This window comes from Lotus japonicus, chromosome 4, assembly GCF_012489685.1.
Source record: "Lotus japonicus ecotype B-129 chromosome 4, LjGifu_v1.2".
In the NCBI taxonomy this organism is placed as follows: domain Eukaryota; kingdom Viridiplantae; phylum Streptophyta; class Magnoliopsida; order Fabales; family Fabaceae; genus Lotus; species Lotus japonicus.
This window is the reverse complement of record NC_080044.1, coordinates 60656561-60670171: the sequence shown is the minus strand read 5'-3', so window position 1 is coordinate 60670171 and position 13611 is coordinate 60656561. Positions and strand designations below refer to the sequence as shown.

The window sequence follows — 13611 nt, the reverse complement described above, 5'->3', positions numbered from 1 at the left end:
TAATTGCACTTTGGGCATTTCTACTTCTATTATTCAGTGATTTTGATCCTTATACGGTTATACCCTTTTTTATTTTAGAGAGATCCTTATACCTTCAGTTGTACGATTCTTTTTTTTTTCCAGATGATACATTCATGTCCCAGTCTTCTATTCTTTTTTTTTTTTGATGGAACCAGTCTTCTATTCTTCTATTCTTTAACAAGCGAGTATCCTTCAAATAATTATATAATAATGTCCCATAATCTTGGACACATAAGTGCTTTATGGTTTCTGCTTCATTTATAACCTCCTTAGTTCTCTCATTGATGGAAAACTTCTCAAGCTTTTCACAAACTTACTTTGCTATCTCGGGAATTTGAGATTCTCATACCCTCATCATCATTCACAGTAGAGTGAAAGATGGTAAGAGCCTTACGACAATTTGCTATGGTATATGTCAATTGAGCAGTAGAATTTTCTTGAAGAGATAGTGGTTCAGAACCTGTTTCCACCACATCCTAGAGATCATAGGCTCTCAGTTGAGCATCTTCAATTCATAGCCTGAATTTCACAAATCTTTCCAGTAAATACAGGAGGTGTTTTTGGTGAAATATTGTTTGAAACTATGAAGAAAAAGTTAAGTCTTCCAGTGGGTTGCCTGGTTTTCTCTTGTTTTTGTTTCCGTTTGTTTTCTCTTCATGTACTTCATGACACAATTGGCACAAGAAGTAGTTCAGAGATGCTATATAGCAAACTTCACAAAACATGTAATTAAGGTATTAAGCGTAACAAATTCAAGTGAAATATTTTCATTCACCAAATCTTAATGACACCTAGGGAAAAGGTTAAGTAAAACACATAAAACAATATTAACAATCTTAGCTTTACAAATCCAAGCCACAAACAGTTGCAGTTTCACAAAGGGTAGAAAGCTCATGACCACTTTGTCAAATACATAATTATCATTCTATACAACACAACACAGTCATATGTTAGGAGTTGAATACATAACAACACAACACACCAGAGGTAAAACTCAACAAGCTGTGCTCGCTTCAGCAGCATTGGTCTCTGCTCGAGGAGAATCAAGAGATATCACGGTTTCAAATGCACCAACCAGAGCCTTAACCTTGCTCTTTCTTAGCCCAGCAAGCTTGATTGCTGTCTCTTCAATCACATTGTTATACAAACGTGAGTTCTGTTTCTTCCCTTCCACATTTTGATGCCTCAAAATCACTTTCTCAGAAGCTGATTTGGAACCATACATATTCTTGCTTCTATCTCTCACAAGGCTTCTCTTCTTACCTCCTTCCACAGTTTGGTGCCTAGACACAGCTTTCTCAGATTCAGTATTTGCATTATTAGCTGCATTTACCTCACCACCATCTTCAGCTTTTTTATTGGTAATGGCCCTTCTCATTCTTGCACCATTTATTTCTCTTTTGATGTCATCAGCACCAAGCAACCGTGCTGGCTTGAATTTGAGCCTCCTTGGAATGTTGTTGTTCTGAGGCTGAATTTCAATCACTTTTCCTCTCCTGAAAGATAATTTCCGGGGTGGAACAACTTTGTTTCCTACAACAACTTTTGTGCTCATTTTTGGCCTGATTTTGTACCCCACCTTCACATTTTCACCTTGATGACTTTGTCCTGCTTTGTTGGACTTAGACTTGGCAGCACCATTTTGTTTTGAAATTGAAGATATGGATGAGGAAGCAGATGATGAAACTGATGATGATTTTGAAGAAGTACGTACCATGTTTGTTTTGCCTTTGTTCCCTGAAGATATTTGAGAGAATGTCACATGTCTAAGGTTCTTCCTTGAAGTTGAAGACATTCCAGAACTGGCAATTTTCTTAGTGGTCCTCCTCTTCAAGATTTTCTCCCCTGATGATGGATGAGAGGGTGAAGGCAACTTAGTTGCACCGGGAGACTTAGGAGGTTGTTCAGATAAATTTTCAGAGGTAGGTTCAATGACATGCAAAATTTTGTCTGGTAAATTGTCATTGCTGGATATTTCATGTTTGATTTCTTCAACATTCTCATGAGTTTTCAGAGAAGACACTCCCCTCAAGTTTTTGACAGTTTTAGCACTTGGTGAGCTTGAAGGTTTCTTCTTGACATTATGTTTTGGAGACAAGTTAACGCTTGGTGGTGTTGATTTTCCCTTGCCTTCAGTTTTTGTCTGTTTGCTTCTACTTTCAGTTCTCTTTGGGCTGCTTGAACCAAAGGCAAAAGCAGTTTTGTTCTTGACAATTCCCCTTTTGGTTTGACTTTTGGAACATTCTTGCACTGGAAGAGATGGCTCAGAACCTTCTTGCCTTAGGTCACTGTTGTGATGTTCAATTGAAACATCTGTTTCTTCAAAAGATGGTGAATTTTTCTCTGAAGTAACTGTTTTTTCATTTGTCACTTCCTTGATGTCAATAGGAGAGCTGGGATCTTCACCTTTTGAAGTCAGAGAAGGCTTTGAACTTCTTCCTGATTTCTTTGTCCCTGCCAAAGATATTACATTTTCTTCCAAAACATTGGTTTGAACATTGGTTTTTCTTCCCCTTGTGTTGACCCTTCTCCATGGTTTTTCTTCATCAGCATGTTTGATACCATACTTGCAAAAATCATGGCAGGAACTCTTTCGAGCACTAAGATAACGTGAAAGGATCTTAGGTGGGACTTTTGTGATAGTTAATGTCTCTTCAGGATTTGCTTTTTCAACAACTTCTTCAGGATCAGTTTTCTCAGACTTCTCCTGGTTAATAGTACTTTCCTCTGTCCTCATCTGATAAAGGATGACACAATGATTTCAGGCCCCTGCAACAGATAAGAACTCTTTCAGAGATGTAGAGCAAGGGGGAGGAAAGATGCTAACTAAAGCAACATGAGATATGTACAATTTAATTTAATGCATGTTTGGGAATCCTTCTACATTGAATATAAAACCAAAATCAATTCCGAGGAGAAGCCTCTGAGCACCAGAATTGATTCTGGGAAAAAACAAGTTGATCCAAACCTGCTTATTTATTTTCTGGGATCTACTTTAGAGGAATGGTGCCTAAGCTAGATTGTCTTGACACATCGATGGTAACACTTTGATTAGTGACATGAAAACATTTCAAAGAGGAGATTTAAAAGCTTGAATGTGCAGCAAATTTTATGTTTAGTCTCCAACTGCAGGAATTGGATCCTTTCACTGAGCATAACAATTGTCAAATCTGAAAACTAGGAACATAATAATGAAAACAGTAGGATAAAAGCCTTGCTTGAAGGGAATAAATAATTAACTTCAAGATTTTGTTCTATCACATTATCATGAAATGAAATCTTTTACATCAATTACTCCTTTTATTCATCTTTTGCAGACAATTTAACATTTGTCTTGCAGTTCAATAATAAATTTTACTCCATAAAAGGAAGCAAATTTCACTGTTGATGACATAATTTTTTTTTTCGATGAACAACTCATTAGCACTAGTATCTATAGACAAAATCAATCAAAAACTTAAGAAAGATATCAAAAGTTGTGTTTAAGATTATTTTAATATTATCTAAAGCTTTTGATAGGTTGTATCTAAATCCTGTTTGCACAACTTCAAGGGGCAACTAATGTTTGAATGAAATTCTAAACTAGGCCCCAGAATCATTCATCTGATTAATGCAAACAAATGACAACACCAACTTAGATTTGATTAATGAAAATGAAGATCTTGTGGTGCTATAAACAGCAGATCCTAACATCACGAATTGATTCAGATTTCAGACCAAAAAATAAAACAGCAGAACAGAACAAGGATAGAGAAGAGAAAAAGGCAAACAAAAATGAAACAAACTTGTCTCTCCAGAGACCAATAATAATCATGATCTGATCACATAAGAGAATAGCATCCCATTGATGAAACGATCCTATGACATTCAAGATCATGATCACACATCGTTAAATGAGATGGCCTATGTCATTAATCATGTTCATGGCATGCATCATAACATCAATGAAGAGGAGAAGAAGGAAAAAATGAACAGAAATGAATAAAACAAGCATGATCCAACAAGACCATATTCATAAATTGTAATAATCAACATAATACCTTGTTAGGGTGGTAATTCTTAAAAAGAGATCATGCAAGAAGAACCCCAACAAGGGAGACTGCAAGTCAGGAATGGATGGATGCAAAGTGAAAAAGGGTGGTGTAAGGTGTTGATGAAGCGCGTTTGTTGCGAGAAAGTAACCTTCCAGAGTCCCACCTTGAGAAATAACACCCTGTCAACCATCCCCCCCTAACCATGCAATATCATTACATACTCACATTCAGAAAAGCACGTCAGCATCTTTATCTTAACCCCTTTTTTCCCTGCCTTTGCCAAACTACCTTTATTTGTTCCTTTTTGGTTGCAAGAAACTACAACCATGAGATTAATCATCTCGCAGTTTTGAGATTACTTTAAAAGAGTAGATATTTTTCAACAAATTCACCTCTATACACACCACCTAGAGATTGAATACTGGACTACATGTTTAAGGAGTTCAACTATTTACAATCTATCAAGTGTGCTGGATGTAGTTAGTACCAGACTACCTTTGTTCTATAGATACCTGTTTGGCATTTTTCCTGTTAGTTCCTTTCAATGCAAAAATATAAATACCTCAAAACATACAACCCCATATATATCAGTGTTAAGTTATTTACGAAAGCCATTAAATGAATCTTTTAATAACGATTAATATCAAAAGTAAATGATGATTCACAAACAATACGTTACAACTTACAAGGTATTCTTTTTTGGCCAATTCTTTAGAGCGCCCAAGATTTTTTTGGCTGTTGCCTTAATGACATGGTCAAGTACTAAATTGACTTGTGTAAATTGATTATTTCATTCATAGGTATATTTAATTCACTAAGGGTTTATTTACAATTAGCTTAATTGTTGGTTAGTCCCTTAAGCAGTGAAGCTGATGATACTCGATTATTTTACCATATGTGAGAGTGAGTGAAATTTAGGATTTGAAAGAGGGGAAAAGGTTTGCAATTTGATGAAGAAGTTGTTGACGAGGGTTTCGAAGAGTGGAAGTCTTTGAAGCTCGTGAGATTGTTGTTTCAGTGTTGCAAATGTATTTTGTGGAATGAGTTTCAAATAAGGAAGTCATAATGCATTCAAAATTTAGGATTTTAAAGAGGGATTGAAAGATAGAACATGCATCTTAAGCTCGAGACTATGTTCCAAGCGGTATGTTTCCTGGTACGAATTTAAGAAGATTTTGTTGAGCGAGATCCAATCAGGGAAGCAAATTGCGATTAAATTTAGGGTTTCAAAGATGGATTGTAGCGAAAAGAAAACCTCTAAAGCTCAAATGTGTTCTTAAAGCAGTCCATTGGAACGACTTAAAGAATTGGTGCACTAAAGCCCGAACTCGTCGTGTGGTTGTTCATGCAGCCCAAGACTCACTTTATTCTCTTATATGGGCAAATGACCGATAATGACAAAACTTGAATTGTCGTTTCAGGAGTTGCAACATAGTGAGATTGATGGTAAGTAAAAAATGTAAACATGAATCAATAGGTTTCTTCCAAAATGATAGTGGTGGGTCCATGTTTACATTTACCATGTAATATAACCTACATGTGATCTTATGTAAACCTTCTTACCCAATCGAAGTAAAAACAAAACAAAAGTCACATATCATGTCTGCGTGGACTTTCGTCTAACTTGGATGAAAAAGTTAAATGTTAAGACGAAAAAAATTGTAGTAATTTTAAATGGACAAAACACATAGGACAAAAAATTAATAAAGCCACTTAAAAAGTTCGGTCCTAAACGAACGAATGCCTCTAAAGCTCGAATTTATTCTTGAAGAGTCCATTAGAACAACTTAAAGAACTGGTGTACTAAAGATCAAACTCATCTTGTGGTTGTTCATACGGCCAAAGGCTCACTTGATTCCCTCATTTAGGCAAATAACCGATGATGACAAGACTCAAATTGTCATTTTAGGAGTTGCAACATAATGAGACTGATGGTAAGTAAAAAAATGTGAACATGAAGCAATATGAAGCAATATGTTTCTTCCAAAATGATAGTGCCCCATGTTTACATTTACCATGTATTATATCCTACATGTGAGCATATGTATACCTTCTTACCCAATAAAAGTAAAAATAAGGCTTAATTGCACTTTTGGCCTCCCAATTTTAGTCTTCTTGCAAAAATCGTCCCCAAACTTCAAAATTAGCAAAAAATGACCTTGAAGTTTACACCCGGTTGCAAAATTTGTTTTCCGTTAAATTCCGTCTAAAAACTAACAAAATATTCCGTTAAAAATAAATTAAAAAATAAAGAAAAAATAAAATTGAGAAAATAATAGTATTTTAATTGAAATCCAGAAATACCCAGAGTATTACATCAATTCATGAGAGCATTCAAGTTTCAAATGATCACAACCTGATCTTTTAATCCAAACTAAATTGTTCAGATTAAAATGAAACCAAATCCAGGCAAAACAAATCCCTGAAAAGGTGGGTTTTATCATTTCTTGTTTGTTATCCCTTTCCACATCAACCTGCATTTTCTCTCTGCTTCTTCAATCGAAACCAAAATTCACCATCGCGGTCCAAGCAATTGAAGGAGAAGATCAATTGACCCCCCTTCCAATCAAGTACTCAAACCATAAACAACCATAAAACCCAGAACTTGAAAATGTAAGTGTGTTGGTGTTCCAAAATTGGTGGGTTTTCTGGGTTCTGGGGGTGAAGAAAGGGGGATTTTTATGAGTTTTTGAGAGGAAGGAGTCATGGAGGGAGGAAGATCTGAAATGAGAGAGACCCATAATTAAAAGAGACCAGATCTGAAGAAGAAAGGTGGTGGCTTGAATCTGCCTCATTCACCGTCATCCGCCACCATCGTCGAACCATTGACCGAATCAGCAACCTCAACTCCGTCTGCAAGCTATGGGTATCTTCGTTCGCCTCTTTCTCCATCTCTGCCACTTGTCATCGCTTCTGCTTTCGCTCCTCTTTGCAGCGATGGAACCCAAAGTTTGAATCTCTTGTTCGGTGTGGGTTTGGTGGTGGTGGTGGGTGGGTGAGGAAGAAGGTAACCGTTTGTGGGTATTGGGTTTGCTGGTTGGGGTGGTTTAATGGGGAGCTGGGGTTGGGAATGAGAATGGGTCCGGAGGTGAAGGTGCAGAGGAGAAACAATGTCATCGTCGCTTGGGCTACAGAGGGAGACACTCGAAGCTCCTTTCTCTCCCTGACCAAAACCTACGCTCTTTTGAAGCACCAAATGGAAGTTGCTGCTAGATCTGAGGTTCGTTTATTACTGCTTTTAGTTTTTTCTCTAGTAGAATTTTGAATCGAAATAGAATAATTGAGGATGGTAAGGGATGAAAATGAAGAGGAAGATGTTTGAAGAAGATGAATAATGAATGAAGGTTGTTGGGTTTCATTTTTTTATTTTTAATTCATTTTTTAACCTAGAATCCGTTAAGTCTTGGATGGTTTTGGACGGCAGACCGGTTTTGCAACAGAGTGTAAATGTTGAGGATGGTTTTTGCTAATTTCATTGTTTGGGAACGATTTTCGCAGGAAGAGAAAAGTTGAAGGACCAAAAGTGTAATTAAGCCTAAAAATAAATGTCATGTCTGTCTATGTGGACTTCCATCTTCGTGTTTGGGTGGAGGATGTTCAGACTACTTAACTCATAATACTAATACTTTTGTCCTTCGTATTTGGGTGGAGGATGTTCGGCTGAGATACGAAAATGAATTATATTAGAAAGAGAAAGCCATTTAAAAAATTTAAGACAATTAATTTGATGTATAGTGTCAATATCATAGTGATAGTGATAATTGCCACTAAAAAAATCCACTTCGCGCGATGCATCTCTTCTTCTCAACTTTCCCCCATTGAAACCCTCGAGAGCTTTTCTGTATCGAGCTCATTCCTCGCTCTTTACCAGATCTAAGCTCTCATCTCAATTTCCCCTCACTGTTCTCGTTTCCCTCTGATCTCTGATGTTTGTACTGATCGGTGTTTTTCATTGAAGGGGGAGGCCAAATTACAACGCTAAACGAAGCAGGAGCACCACCTCTTCCCCCCTTGTGACCGCAACCATCACCGAGGTATGATGGAGGAGTTTCGTTCAATTTGTTATCTGAACCCATTTTGGGGATTAGGGTTTGATGCTGTCCCCTGTAATTTAATGTTATGCTAATAAATTAGTTTAGTTTAAAGAATTGAGAATGGCAGTACTAAATTGTTTGCAATCTTAACCACTCTGATGTTTTTGACTCTTGAATTGGACATGACTTGTGATGTTTCTAATTTATGATTGCTATGTCATGCAATGCACTTTTATGATGAGTTTGCTTGCTGCATTGTTTGGTTGAGTGAATCGGTTTACGGTGTGTATGGATTTTATGTTTTCAACTTGTATATTTGGCCACTAATCAACAGAAATCCCTTCTTGTTGCTGGTTTATGGAAACGTGAAAGGGATGAAAATCGAAGGCCTGAGGCTGAAAGACATGCAACCAGAAGGGATTTCTGTTTCAGTTCCTACACCTCTCTTGGAGGACCTTCCGCATCCTCAATACCATTCCTTACCCATAATTGGTAAACTTGTGCCTTTGCTTAACTGAAAGGGCCTTGTCAAAGTAATAAGATCAGAATGGAAATGCCATAATAAGTAGCCAAGCCAGCAGTCTAAGAGAGAGAGAGACTAGAGAGAGAGAGCTAGGTGTGAGAGAGGCTTCTGTTTGTGGAGTGCTTGAAGTGTTGGCTAGAAAATCTTAAAAAGATTGTTGATCACTAAGCAGGTGAAGAAGCGAGACAAGCGGATCCTTGAAACATAAAACGGTCACATTTGATGTAAGGAATTAAAGTACATTGAATTTGTGATGATGTAATGCTACGGGAACTTCTTTCTTCTCCTCTTCTGGATTATTAGCTCTGAATTTTGGGTTGTGAATGACTTTTCGTATGAATTTATGAATGGTGAAAAGGAGTTTTACCATAGTTTCACACTTTCACTTCTGGGTGAAAGTTTGTTTGCTCGTGTTATCCCTTGTGACTATGTCAGTTTATCTTCTTAATTTGTTTCTGAAAGGTCTCTTATATTATATTTGCGTACAAAATTCCCCTTATTGTAGTCTTATTGTTTTTATACGTTACATAGTAGCTGCGAAGCATTATATAGGTGAGAAAGCAATTAATTTTCAGAGAATACAATAAATTTAGCACTGTCGGATAGCTATGGGCTCTGATTGGTGTAATCAAGTTAGGCCCGCACAAACCTTATACTACAATGTTTACTACTGATACATGCACCTGGTTTTTCATAAGTAGTAGCTACATGCCTCCAATATGCTCTATGCCAAGCAATTTATAGTTTTGAGTGGTCCACCACACAAGACTGTGCTTCTTACCTTCTATATTGAGGATACATGCCATGTACACAATTTGCTTATCTATACTCCCAGGTATCATAAGTTTGCTGCAGTTTTTGGCTAGATAATTTCAAAAGTGTATCTTAAATTTTGATTTAAAACTGGTTATTTTGAATGATTTGTTCTCAAACTAGTTTCTTATTGAAGCATTGTTATTTACAGGATCAAACTAAACTACATCTGTATACCATTATGGCTAGGACAAGTAACCGCAGGTTTTTTAATGAACAACATCAGGATGAAGATGTGCTGCCTTATATACTTCAATTAATACAAGAAGAGAACAACTCTCAATCTGAAGCACATAGTGCTGAATCTAATGAATTGAGCAATTCAGCTAGAACTAATGATGAACTAAATGATGAACCAGGTGCTATTATTTTATTGAATATTGTTTTTGTATATTATATTTGCTTGAATTGAATCCTGACATTCAAATGCTTTCATATTAGGTTCTTCAGAAACAAGAAAAGTTCGTGGGCCTACCTTATTGAAAGATATATGGAATATGCCTGAAGGGAAGACAATTGATGTGCGATTCAATACTCGTAATCAAGCTATAGGAAAGGAAGGTCGAAAGCTTGCTAGCTTTCTAGGAATTATAGCTAGAAATCCACAATTAACACCTTTAAACATAAAAGATTGGAGAGCATTTGATAAAAATGAAAAGAATAAATTGGTGGAGCTTGTGAGGGTATGAAATATCTTTTCTTAATCTTAATGTAATTTAATTTTGCTTTGTTTTTATCATGCATGGTCTAACCTTGTAGTTATTTGTATTGTAGAAAAAGTTCTCCATCCCAAAACACGGTGAGGAGTTTGTCAAGAAATCACTGGGGAAGAAATGGAAGGATTACAAATGTGATTTAAAGAATATGTATATGACAATGTATAAGACCAGATATAACTTACTGAAAAATAGACCCAATCATATACCTAGCGACCAATGGACTGATTTGGTCTCTTATTGGCTTTCTGATAAAGCAAAGGTAACTATTTTAATAAACAAATTCCCTTAAAAAACATAAACTGTTCAACTTTATCTTGTTTTATATATTTTTTGGAATTCACACATTGTTTCTCTTTTATTTGTCTAAATAAATTATGTGATGATCTTTTTATTTTACAACAACAGAAGCGTAGCCAGGCAAATAAAAGCAATAGAACAAAGCAAATCATGCCTCATACTGGGGGATCCAAAAGTATTGGAACGCTAATGGATGAAAAGGTATTATGCAAATTTAGTTGACAGTTTTGTTAAGGTGTACGCTGTTAGTTAGGCAGTTCACCTAACATAAATCCTCATTGAAATTAGCTTATGTTCAGTGACAGAAAGGTAGATGCTGATGTTAATTCATGGAAGGGATATATGTTGGAAAAAGCAATTTTCTGAGTACTCTTATTCAGAGTACTACCTGTTTACCACAAAGGAACTTTGGGAATTTGTCTCCTTGGAAAGAAATGATCTCAATTATCAACCATTCATAAGAAAATCAAGACCCTTTAACACATTTATTATATTTATGTTCATATAGTATCAATAACTGATTTTCTTATGAATGTTTGAGATAGATCCTTTTCTTATTAACTGATTTTCTTATGTTCTTATTAAACCAGTCCCTGAATCCTACTTGTTAATTGTTTACATGTTTTTAAAAACGTGTATTAAAGAAACCTTCCATCTTATGACTGATATGAGCTGTTTCCAAATATTTTTCTGAGTTCTCTCATTGACAGTGAGTTTATGCAGCTGAATTTGTCATTACTCACCCACCCACACACACATACTTGGAGGATAAACAAATTAAAAGATTGTTGTGAAAAAAGAAAGAAAAAGAAAACCTGGTAATTTAGCTTAAGAGGCCAACCACATGAGGACAAATTCTCCATGGACAATCTAAGAATAGAAAAAAACCCAATTAATGGATATATATAATATTTGTCTTAAGAAATTGTTTAACATCAATTCTTATGAAATGTTTTAACATCAATTCTTATTTAGGCCAAAGATGGGATAGAGCCTACACTAGCAGAAGTTTTCATGTTAACTCATAAGAAACGCAAAGATGGTAGACCACTAGATGAGGAGTCTGCAAAAACAGTGGTAAGATTTCTCTTTCAATTATATCATTTATAAGTTATGTGTGTGGTTATTTGATTATATATGCTCAATATTATTTATGGGTTATAAATTTCCAATTGATGACTCTCTTAGGATGTGATACAAGAAAAGTTGAACAACGAAGGGACCATTAATGAACAATCTGATGGTAGTGTTGCCTGGGAAGGGGATGTGTATACCCAAGTGTTTGGACCTGAAAGAAGTGGTTATATTCGTGGTTTAGGACTTGGTCCAACTCCTTCTCAATTATGGGGTAGTAAATCTTTGTCAAGGAATATCTCTATGGACAATATAGAGCAAGAGATGAAAGAGTTGAAGGAAAAGCATGATGAAGAAATTAAGCAAATGAAGGAGCTAAAGGAAAAGCAAGATGAAGAGATGACCATGATGAAACAAAATCAAGAAAGGTTGTTCTCAGAATTATCTTACATGAGACAAGTGATGTGTAAATTTATTCCTACAGGGTCATTGATGCTTCATAACCTTGGCGGAGGAGGCTCATTTGAACAAGTAAGGCTTCAAAAGCTTATAAAAGTATTTGTTAAACTTTGACGATATAATATAAGTTCAATATATCATGTCTTGAATATTATGTTATTAGGTCCCACCTGATCCTAACAATGGCCATGAACAAGCACCCCAAGCACCACGCAAGTCATCCCGATTGCGCAGTGTTGTTTGAAATATTGAAGATCCTCATGGTATTGCATTTGTATTAATATATTGCTTTTATTGACATTGCCTCGTGATATTGCACATGAACATGTGTTTCCTAACTTACATTATGCACATGTATATAATATACTCTTTTTATGTTATCATTTCAGGGCACACTTTGATTTTGAGAAGTCAAATTGTGGAAGATTTCACTGGGATTGAGCGTTGTAGATTTTGTTCATGAATTGCCAAGATCAAGTTGTTAGATAAAAAAGGATAAGTACATATTAGATTTGGATATTATTAGTACGCTTTATGTTTTGAAACTCGGGAACTTGTAATCAGTGTTTTAAAACTCGGCTCGGTCATCGACTCGGTCGGGGTACTGAGTCACTGGTCGGACCAGTGGGTCATTGGTTTGATTGCTTGACTCGGTGTATATTTAAAAATCATGAAAAGTGTCCAATGCAATATATATTTAATATATAATTAATAAAATCCGTCTCCAATCAATAACATAGTAATAGTGCAGTGGTTAGGTTTCCTCCATATTTCCTCCATGGCTTGTGTTCGAACCCTCCTGGCAGCATTTTGAACATAATATCAAGTTTTTTTCCTACTACATACAAAATGTTTATAACTGGATTAAAAAAAAACAATTTGAATGGCCCAATATGTTTAATAATTAGATAAACGGGCTTCCAAAAAAACAATTTGAATGGACCAACGTCAACAAACTTAAAAAAAAATTAAAAAAACATGGAAAGGGGGACTGGGCTGACTGGCATTGACCAAAAAAAAGAAAAAAAGGTGACTCGCCGGTTCAATCAAAAAACCGGCCGAGTCACCGGTTTGATCATTAAACCGGCCGGTTTAAAGCGGTTCCAGCCGAGTGACTTGCTTAACCGGTCTGAAGTGTGGCTCGGACCGGTCAGGTCACCGAGTCCCGGTCGGACCGGTCGGACCGGCCGGTCCGAGCCGAGTCTTAAAACACTGCTTGTAATAGTTAGATACATTTGATATTTTAGTATGGATTTGGTGAAATATGTTGTTTCGATGGAACTATGATGGTTTATTTGTATAATATTTGATATTTGTCAAAGGCTTCTATAACCAAATGTTAATCAGTCATAAAAGATTTTATTTTCAGAATTAAAGGAAGTTTCTCTGCAATACTGATGTATAGACATTGCCAATGCATGCTTTCAGTGGCAATTGTAAGTACCTGCCAAGCCAGGAGGGAACAGATACGAATGTGTTTCAGTGGCAATAATAAAGGGCCTTAAGAAATTACTGCGAAAACCTGAAAAAATTTCCTGGACATCCAATGATATTTACCGCTCTGCCAAATCGCTGTTAAAATCTACATTTAATGAAAACATCTTGAATTAGTCTCTCATCTTCATTTTCGTCAAGAT

At 36.1% G+C, this 13611-nt stretch overlaps 2 protein-coding genes across 3 annotated transcripts; one reads left to right on the top strand and one right to left on the bottom strand.

The window, feature by feature from the left end:
• Positions 1–819: 819 nt before the first annotated feature.
• Positions 820–4260, bottom strand: LOC130711466 (uncharacterized). Its single transcript, XM_057561094.1, has 2 exons — positions 4062–4260; positions 820–2790 (listed from the first exon to the last, which is right to left on the bottom strand). Exon 2 carries the CDS (start codon positions 2756–2758, stop codon positions 1016–1018), a length of 1743 nt encoding a protein of 580 aa, XP_057417077.1. The 5' UTR covers positions 2759–2790; positions 4062–4260; the 3' UTR covers positions 820–1015.
• Positions 4261–7722: 3462 nt separating this feature from the next.
• On the top strand, positions 7723–12709 carry LOC130711771 (uncharacterized). 2 transcript variants are annotated; one of them, XM_057561508.1, is made up of 9 exons: positions 7723–8089; positions 9577–9784; positions 9876–10108; positions 10200–10403; positions 10550–10642; positions 11417–11518; positions 11630–12046; positions 12138–12237; positions 12364–12709. In XM_057561508.1, the coding sequence occupies exons 2-8, from the start codon at positions 9607–9609 to the stop codon at positions 12216–12218; spliced, it is 1308 nt and encodes a 435-aa protein (XP_057417491.1). In that variant the 5' UTR covers positions 7723–8089; positions 9577–9606; the 3' UTR covers positions 12219–12237; positions 12364–12709. The 2 variants fall into 2 exon arrangements, with proteins under 2 accessions (XP_057417491.1, XP_057417490.1); XM_057561507.1 differs by having other exon boundaries at positions 7725–8089; positions 9867–10108.
• Positions 12710–13611: the final 902 nt, after the last annotated feature.

Excerpts from the sequence above, each read along its gene's own strand:
- LOC130711466 (XM_057561094.1), bottom strand. The coding sequence starts at position 2,758 with ATGAGGACAGAGGAAAGTACTATTAACCAGGAGAAGTCTGAGAAAACT.
- LOC130711771 (XM_057561507.1), top strand. The coding sequence starts at position 9,607 with ATGGCTAGGACAAGTAACCGCAGGTTTTTTAATGAACAACATCAGGAT. Across the intron at positions 10,404-10,549 it reads GGCTTTCTGATAAAGCAAAG|AAGCGTAGCCAGGCAAATAA; the intron begins GTAACTATTTTA and ends TTACAACAACAG. Across the intron at positions 11,519-11,629 it reads AGGAGTCTGCAAAAACAGTG|GATGTGATACAAGAAAAGTT; the intron begins GTAAGATTTCTC and ends TGACTCTCTTAG.